The following is a 9,563-nucleotide window of genomic DNA, read 5'->3' as shown; positions in this document are numbered from 1 at the left end:
ATAGCAATTTTGATCAATTTTGTAGTAGCTTATAGAACTGCTTTATACTTTTCCAAGTCAAATAGTTTTTTAGTTTCAACTTTAAAACGTGTGTGAGGTGGAGGTTTCATCCATATGGAATGTGTTGCTTTCCAATGTTTTTGTTGCTTGATAGTTGGATATCATTTTACGATGTCACTCTATCCTAGGGGTACAATAACATCCGCTAATCGTGTGAATTGATAAATGGTCATTGCAGGAGTTGGACAGCCCTGGTGCTCCGAAGGTAGCCTATGCAATAAAAGTCTGCCCAGTAACAATCAGCAAGCCTCGGTCGCACGCAGAATACCTATTGGCTATATGCAAATTGTGACAAGGGGAGGAAACAATCTCGAGACAAAAAATCCTCTAAAGAATCATTTCCTAGTTCTCTTACAAGTAGAAGAACAAAAGTGTTGCCATTCAGACCGATAGAGAGACCCACTCGAATGGAATTGAACAACTTTGATCGCACCGGGAGACTGCCCCCTCTGCATTTGAAACACAATCAATGCAGGATAGTCTAGTTGACTCATCTTTGGGGGTAGTTTATTTTTAGAGACAAGCTTAAGCTTTTTTTTTGACAAACTATATCAGATCTGCTTAGTGCTCCTCCAAGATTACATAGACCTATTTAACTGATCTCTATCACGGCAAGATTATGGTTGCATATAATTAATTCTGACATGGGTCCTATATGTATCACTTTCTGCATATGAGTGTTATGATCACAACCTCAAAATGAGGTATTATATGTATATATTAATACACACTGTTGTCCAATACAGAGCATAGGCTGTCATCGTGGTGTTATCTATAAAATACGTTTGTCGCAACAACTTTTCTATGCTGCAATACATTTCCTAGAACGCTATCTCATTCAACCACATGCGTACGGCTTCTGCTGCTATATAAAAGATACTGTATATGGTATACCTGTGTGTGTGTGTGTGCACGCGGGCGTGTGTTTGTCGGCGAGTCTGCGCGGGCGTGTGTACGTCTGCGAGGGAGGGAGGGGGCGACTATAAGTTCATTAAGTTCATCAGATAAAAGAGAAAGCAAAATGAACAAGGAGTAGTTTTGCTTTTAATAAACTGAAATAGAGAAATAAGATTATCCTAATGCATGTTTATAAAGTTGTACAATTGGAACTATTACTATTCCTACATGCATAGCCTACATGCAACATCCCCTATGAATGCAGAGAAACTGTTCCCCTGGCGAGTTTTAACTCAAGCACTTGCTGGATTTATTTATGCATACATGAAAATCGTATAATTAATCAATTGATATAAATATAGACTTTTATCCAAGTGAATTGTCTCTATTTGTACATTTGACACATGGGTGGGGGTGGGGTTTTGTTTGTGGTCATATAGATTTTTATCATGATAAAATAAATAAATATAAAGTATATAGTTGTAAAGTAAAAGTGTAGCCTAGAGAAAAGAGTAACAAATGTTTGATGAGAGCATGTTGCGTCTGGGCAACTGCTCTACATAATGAGATTTGCGGCTTGCGTCATGGTCAGTAAAGGCAGGCTTCAAACGTATCCAGCCAGAAGAAAGTAGAAGTGAACTGTGGGGGAGAGGAAAAAGTTCGCAAGGAGAGGCAGGACAACTCTTGGGAGCCCTGCAGTCTCACTTTATGCCTCCAAAATACTTTCTTTCCAGTTTAGTTGCATCTAGTAATATTGCTATAGTATTTTCACAAGAATAACCCAACTTTTTCAAAACTGAAACGACCATGGAGCTGCTTTGCCTCGAAGTGGACACCATCGTCAGAGCTAGTCTTGATCCGAATCTTCTGTGTGATGACAGGGTATTACAAAGCCTGTTGACCATTGAAGAACGTTTTCTTCCACAATGTTCTTATTTCAAGTGCGTTCAGAAAGATATTCAGCCATTTATGAGGAGGATGGTTGCGACTTGGATGCTGGAGGTTTGTACCGAAACACTTCAACTCTAGGCTATTTCCGTGCCTACGACTCATCTCAAAACACTAACATCGGACTTTTCACTGTCATTTTGTCAGGTTTGCATGGTGTGAGAAAGAGTGTTGCATATCACATTGACAAATAGACAATCGTGATAGCATATAATCAACTACTCGTATTTATATGATTTTATTATCTGTAGCATATTTGAACCAAGTCACTGACGATTTTGATAGAGATATATAGGCATGTGGTTACAGTGGTGTATATCACCAGATAAAGTTGTTATTTGCATATGTCTGATCTATGAAATGTGCCCTGGATTATTTTGTTATGTTTTAGATTGCCAAAATATTTCCATGCACACGTATGCAGTTAATCCTTGCCCTATTCTAGCCTATATTCTAACGCCATATTGGTTTCTATTGGAACTGTTGCAGTTTTTCTGACGATTTTACAGTGTCATAAACGCCATAACAGCAGTTGAAACGTGTCTGGAGTGAAAGAGCAGTGTCTAAACTACATAGTCATAATTGAAAATATGCCGAAATATGTAGCAAACATTTTCTATTTATTTTTTAAATATCGGATCGCGGAAGGGGTGCGGGCCTATTTTGTTCCTCTGGTCTCCGCATTGAAGTCCGTCACCCAGGAATTAAGTTAGATTTTTTACACTTTGTTTGACATAATCAGTTGGGAATGGTCTGAAAAGAAACCCGACCGTCTGAGCTTTATTTTCATGTAAGAGTTATTTAACTAGGATTCATTAAAGATTTTATATTAATTTAGGAAAAAATATTTCGAACTGGCGGTGACGCACTCGAGAGCAACCGCATGCTACTTCGTTTTCAATTTGACAATTATTTCGCATTGAACTTCAAATGTCATGTTTATCAATTGTCGGGTCTGATGTGAAAGACATTGGTGTTCATTATGATGTGAAAACGATAGATGTAGACAATTTATTAATATTTTTAAATATTTTATGAAAATATGACGAAGGAAAAAAAAGAGTTTCCGTATAGGCTACTGTGGTGCCTGGGTGTTTTTTGGCTGGGGTGATTGTGACTTGTATTCATTTCTTACTGAATGAACTGAAGGAAGTCGAGTGCATTGACAGCCTGTGCCGGAGACCTTTTTCAAACATAGAAAATAATCCATTTAGAATGTATTGATGATGTCGCAACAAACAACTCTGGGTTGGGCTCAGTTCTTGGCCAAGTCCCAAAGCGTTTCAAAGAATGGATATGCGTATCTGGCTATTACATTATTTCCACCATTTCGTTATGATTTTTATGTTTCACATGAATTGAACAATTGACATTTTAATTGAAATAACTGGAATTTGATGATGCCAAATGCTGCACATTGTCACATTGTCGCCTCTCTCTCTAGGTTTGTGAAGAACAGAAGTGTGAGGAAGAGGTTTTTCCCTTGGCAATGAACTACTTGGACAGATTTTTAGCCGTGGTTCCAACCAGAAAGTGTAATCTGCAACTTCTTGGAGCAGTTTGCATGTTCCTTGCATCCAAACTGAAAGAAACTCGTCCATTAACTGCAGAGAAACTCTGCATCTACACAGATAACTCCATCAGACCACAGGAGTTGCTGGTAAGCAGTTGGTTTCTGCCAACAAAATGATTCCATTTCAGATTGTTATTATGACATTTGTTAACATTTCTATGAAACTCATAGCTAATTGTTAATGTAATCAATGCTTATGCTATGAGCCATATCTCAAAAGCCACCTATATTCTTTATATTTATTCATATTCTTTTCTTGTAAAAAACTATGTTGGCCCTATTTACATGCATGGAGATTCATGGAGATCATCAGCAATCCTAGATTTATCAGCAAACCTAGATTCCATGTAAATCAATTGTTTATATGACCATTTTTGGCCCCATCACTGTAGGACCCAGAGTGTTTGTCCCCCAAGAGCTCTGTAATATTGGACTGTACAGTAGGTTTTTGTACAGTGGTCTCCATCGCCATCTAGCGGCAAGTATTTGCAGTAGGTCGAGGTCAGTGTTGAATTGAAGCCAAGTTTTGGATCAAGCGAGTGATCTTCAGAGGCTGTAGTCTACAGAGAGGAAGTCTCACATTTTGATGGTCCTGGCAAACACAGTTTTGTCGTTAACCTCAAAAGTTTGCTTCACTCAAGGTTTGTCCTCACAGAATGGACACAGTTACTGTTTTTTGTAGATCCTGCTTCAAAAAGCACCTTTTCCAATGTGGCAGAATAAAGATGTTTATTACATGCATACAATACTTTTGACGTTACAATTCGGCATGAGATTTGTTAGTTGGATGACTTGGCTGTGGGTGCTCACAGCAAGGTTTCACTTGACCTGGTGTGATCACATCCTGCTTGTCTTGGTTATGGTTATTTCTGCAGTCCTTGGTACCCCAAAGTTATAGCCCTTGGCAAGGTGATAGGGTCATGGTGGACCAGACGTACCAGTTGTTAGATAGTTCACCCCCAAGCGGTGGAGGTGAACATTTAAATAGTCTGTTTTTCACATCAGAAAAGTATTTCCTCTGCAACGTTTTATAAACATCATTTAATAAACAACAGTGAATCCCACTCGTGATGTGAAATAAGTCACATATGATTCAGCCGTGGAGGCTGAGAGCTCAGGGCCTGCCTGGGCCTGGCCTGGCTCCTCAGTTGATTCCTGCAGCCAGCGGCAGTGTTAATTAAGATGGGGTGCTGCTGATCCCAACTCTTTGTTACTAAGTAGGTATGGGCTGGAGATGCCAGCCATTCCCTGTGATGACAGGCCCTGGACCAGTTTATTGGCTAGGCGAGACAACCTCAGCAACTATCTATCATTGTTTGTCATTATATTACATGCTGACAGAAGCAGGATTAACATCAGGTGAAGAACTCCCTTTAGCTGGGAACCGGGCTGGGCAGGGCTGTATCCACCCGTACTCATGTTGTTTAGGCCTGGGTGAGAGGAGAAGTGGTGAACCCTGTCCTTGAGATGGTTTCATGTGGGCTGCCTGGGTGTGTTCACAGCCAACTTCTCTATAAGGCAGTCTTTTGGCTCACAAATAGGCACAGGAAACAGGAGATCAGCTGCTCAGCCCATGTGATAGTTTTTTGGCCCCATCTTTGGTAACAATTTCTTGTAAAAGAAACCACAATGTCACCCAGAAGGTGTGACCCGGAAGCACTGCATGGAGGGTGTGTTGCAAAGCTCTCCCTCTCTCCTTCTCTCTCTCTCTCTCTCTCTCTCTCTCTCTCTCTCTCTCTCTCTCTCTCTCTCTCTGTGTCTCCGTCTCTGTTTGTCTCTCTCTCTCTCTCTCTGTCTTCCTCTCTGTTTGTCTCTCTCTCTCTCTCTCTCTCTCTCTCTGTCTGTCTCTCTCTCTTTCTCTCTCTCTGTTTCTCTGTTTGTCTCGGTCTCTCTGTCTGTCTCTATCTGTCTCTCTGTCTGGGAGAGAGAGAGGGAGACACTCCACACTGTGGAGTGCAGACAAGAGTTAGGTCGTAGTCAGGGCCATCTATCTATACAATTCCTAATTGAGTCCTTGAATTTTAACCGCAGAATCAAATTTGTCAATGGCCTCTTTCACAGCGGTATCTGTGGTATTGTTAAGAAGTGACACACTGAACCTTAGCAGTTTGCAACCGTTCTATGTAAGTTGATAGGGAAATGCAACACCCTGTGAAACTGAAGTGGGGAGATCATAGGGAAGTATCGTCTGGATGTTAAGTGCCGCTTGCGCCATCCAGTGTGTGGTCCCCTTTCAGAAGAGAGGAGAGATACAGTTCACCTGAGATTGGGAATCGAAATTAGTCATTGGTCCAGAGTTACGGTGTCATGGAGCTCTGAGAGCAGTTAATTGCTGCCACATTGGACCGGCGTCATCTCATGACTAAGAACCATGTGGCTCTCTGAAGGGGAAAATCACTAGCTACTAGTCACAAGGACAGTCCGAACCACACAATTCCCCCCAAATTAGTCACCAGCTCCTTCCGTTACTCACCCTTTCTTCTCTAAGAAAGCGAGGGCAACCGTACAACTCAAACATAACCCCCCCCCCATGTAAATTAAGCTATGGCCTAAATGTCATTGACTATTACTGATAGACATTGGGAAAGGGCAGTTGAGGCTACAGCTCACAGTTGAAAGTTAAAGTTAATTAGGTCTGGTGAATCTGTCACTTATAGTGTTTGTTTTATTTGAAGCATCTACTTTTATGCTGTTAATGTCCAACATTAGGTATAGAGTTGTTTTGTCTGTGTTCCTGGTGAGCTATAAATCGTTGTAAATTAGCTCTGTTTGGCATTTGTTTAACATTATCGAATACAGAGGCAGTATCAATGTTCATATAGATGGGGTGGAATGAATTGTTAGGTGCCCAAAGTAGCAAAGCAGGCCATAACTGTGGAAAATGGAATGGCTCCCAGCAGCTAATGACGAAGGTAAAACCGTACTATCCTGTGCTAACCTATTTGCTGTGCATTTTTTCTCATGCATTTGTACATGTAAAATTGATACTGTGTCATTCATTCTGCATAGACAGTTGACCAAAAGGTCAGCCATATAGCTAGGAACCCATTCATTGCCTCTGTTGGCTTGAGCATGTTAGTAAGAGCTAGTCTCAGAGTCCCCCTCCACCCCCATCCAATCCCCAGACCTCACAGGTCTCTCCGGAGGAAAGTCCCAGATGCCAAACTACTAGACGAATGTTGTGAGGTCACCTGCGTTCGGGTGTCAGAGCTGCTGTTGCCTCAGCCAGCCTGCTTTGCTCTTTTTCCTAGCCAGGGAGAGTAATATAATAATGATCTTTCTCTTCTCAACCACTCCACCTTCTATGCTGGGTAGGGTAGGGCAGGGTAGGGCAAGGCTAGGGGCTCACACAGGCAAAGAGACAGCCTGCCACATACAGTACAGCCTCCTCGGGCCTGGCTCGGTGTCAGCCAGGGTGGTGCCGTGTATATACAGAATGTTTAGCCTAATAGCCTCTCTCATCCTAACACAGTCTCTCCTCTCTCTCACTTTCTGTTTTAGGAGTGGGAGCTGGTGGTGCTGGGGAAGTTGAAGTGGAACCTGGCGGCTGTCACTCCAAATGACTTCATAGAGCACATTGTGAGGAAGCTGCCATTGCCCGAGGAGAAGTTAGTGCTGATACGCAAACACGTGCAGACCTTCATTGCCCTCTGTGCTACAGGTACGACAGGAAACAATGTTGCATTCTGTATTGTTACTAAAGTCTCTCTGGGGGACAATGATAGCATTTGATTCGAAACATTTACGTTCTCAAAAGATGAGCCAATGGGGATGTGGGTTGCCATCTGATATCACTTTTGTCTTGCGTTTATTTTTTGGGCTCCCGAGCCACGTTTTGCAAGTCAGAGTGATAATGGATGTGCTGCCAAGTCAATTAGGTGCTGATGTCTTGCGTCAACATAGTTGCAGCTGTTGCAAAATATCCTCGTCTCCCCTTCTCTCGACGCAAAAATTGAAATCCCATTCTGATCAACAATGACTGGAGGAGCCCCATTCAGGTTGCTTTGTGGGCCCCGTCACGCAGTGTCGTCGCGCCTTATAACGTACGTGAGATGTATTACCTCCTTGTGTAAATGTGTGCAGCCTAGAAAAGCATGTGTCATGGAGGACGTGTACCTGTGAGAGTCTCATGTCCGCGTCCGTCATGTTTCTCTCTCCCGGCTGTGGCGTCTGGTACGGTCATGTTCTCGAGGCATATCAGTGGCTAATAGAGCATAGAGTGACACTTCAAAGGGCAGGGGCCTGGTTTAAGGGACATTTGCGTGTTCCCGTGTGCTCCGCGACCAAGGGACGATCTGACGGGGGTGGGGCCTGGACATTGTCTCCTCTGCTCTCCAGGTTGGATTGTTTCTTTAAGATCAAACATCGAGCCGTGGGAGTGACAGGAGATATGATCTGAAGAACTGGAGAGGAGGAGGAGGGCGAGAGCAAAAAAAAGAGAAACAGGAGGAGTATATTGTTCCTGCAGTGCCGGATAGTGAGGCACGTCATGTCGTCATCGCTCTCTTCGTCTCCCCATCTTCTCACGCCTCCCTACTGCTTGGGGGCATGATGACTTTCCCATGTTCAGGGAGTGTTTGTGGGGCAGGTTCTCCCAGCACACACCCTAGCAGTATGGGGGGTAATGGGATCCAGAGCTGCAGCAAGGCTTCCCTCTCCCTCCCAGGCCCCCCCGGACTCCACCCCAGTGTTCCACCTCTGGCCCCACAGGAATGCTCCCTACACTCCTTTATGGGAGAGATCCATGTGGTTGTAGAGGAGTGTGTGTATGGATGGATGGAAGGGAGCTAGGGTGACAGGTCTCTAAACATTGCCACTTTTGATGTGGAATCCCTTTTCTGATTGTGCAATTGATAGTGTATGTTGTGAAAGACGGAGAGCACATTGATGGTCTCCATGGGAACTGGCCAGAGTCCCATTGAAGACATGGAATTTTCCATCTCTCACTCTACTCTCTCTCACTCTACTCTCTCATTCTCTCTTTCACTCTCTTTTCCTGCCTCTCTCTTGTTCTCCATTTCTCTCTCTCACTTTCTCTCGATCTCTTTCTCTCCCTCTCTCTCTCTTTTCCTACCTCTCTCTTTCTCATTTTCTCCTTCTTTCTCTTCTGTGCCAATGGAGAGATTACTGTGAGGAACGACTGTGTCAGTGATCGGACCTATTCCCAAAGCAACATTGTGCAAGGCTCCCAGTGCACTTTGTCCTTAATTGCTTCAATGAGGCAGTGGATATACACATACGAGTCTCGTGGAGGAAGATGTCTTCCCGACGTCTTGTAGAAGGGAGCCTTGCCGCAGATAACTGGGATTAGCAGCAAGCCATTTTGTCTGAATACTCTCCTCAGAACTCAGATCTGTATCCAGGCAAAGAGTGAGTTGAACAATTTGTTGCATCCGAAGATCTCTGGGAATTCAAAACCCATTTTGTGCAACGTTCCCAGCCATAAATCAACTCAACTATCTGGTGAGAATCCTCCCAGAGAATCCCCCTCCAAACATGCTGAGAAGGTGACACTGGAAGAGGAGGTTTCTAAGGCTTTGCTATTTGCAAGAGAGTTGACAAAGGATCACCTGGGGCCTCAGTATTTCATGCATAGAAGAGATTGAACTCACCCCCACCTCCACCCCCTCTTCTTGGGAAACTTGCATAAACCAAGCCTTCTGTTTTCAAGGGATTGAGAGAAAGAGAGAGGAGAGGTGGAGAGACAAAAACGCCTCTCATTTTAATGGTTCCTCTCTTTTGATGGAAAAGTTCCGTTCCAGGCACTCGGTGGGGATCTGGTCAGATGGCGACGGCGGGCCAGGCGGCGCAGGCCGTTTCAGTATTAATTAATAACGCGGGAGGGTCCATTCAGCACTATGCAAATAGTCTACGGCTCTGCTAGAGCCCAGGAGAAAGGAGACAAAGATCCGGCCCTACATTTCATATGCAGAAGCATGTAAGGGTCAGCACAGCGGGGGCACTCCATAGGAAACACCAGCTTCTCCCCAGGGCAGCCTACAGGATAATGGTGGAGAAACAAGCTCATTAAGGGAGATTATGGCCTCCTTCTTCCACAGAGACACCAAGCACTGCTTGTCCCCCC

The 9,563-nt window shown here is 43.7% G+C and overlaps 1 protein-coding gene across 4 annotated transcripts in view; it reads left to right on the top strand.

Annotated features, from left to right (window-relative positions):
• ccnd2a (cyclin D2, a) overlaps positions 1-9,563 on the top strand; it is a 203,550-nt gene that overhangs the window by 176,478 nt on the left and 17,509 nt on the right. For 3 of the 4 annotated variants that reach the window (XM_031823006.1, XM_020481088.2, XM_020481087.2), the window contains 2 exons: positions 3,350-3,565; positions 6,980-7,139. In XM_031823006.1, the coding sequence (XP_031678866.1) occupies positions 3,395-3,565; positions 6,980-7,139 (331 nt within the window). In that variant the 5' untranslated portion in view covers positions 3,350-3,394. Of the gene's footprint in view, positions 1-1,545; positions 1,960-3,349; positions 3,566-6,979; positions 7,140-9,563 lie in introns of those variants that run through there. The other variant, XM_020481086.2, reaches the window with a different exon arrangement.

This window comes from Oncorhynchus kisutch, linkage group LG4, assembly GCF_002021735.2.
Source record: "Oncorhynchus kisutch isolate 150728-3 linkage group LG4, Okis_V2, whole genome shotgun sequence".
Classification (NCBI taxonomy): Eukaryota; Metazoa; Chordata; class Actinopteri; order Salmoniformes; family Salmonidae; genus Oncorhynchus; species Oncorhynchus kisutch.
The sequence above is the reverse complement of the archived record's forward strand: the minus strand, read 5'-3'. Positions and strand labels throughout refer to the sequence as shown.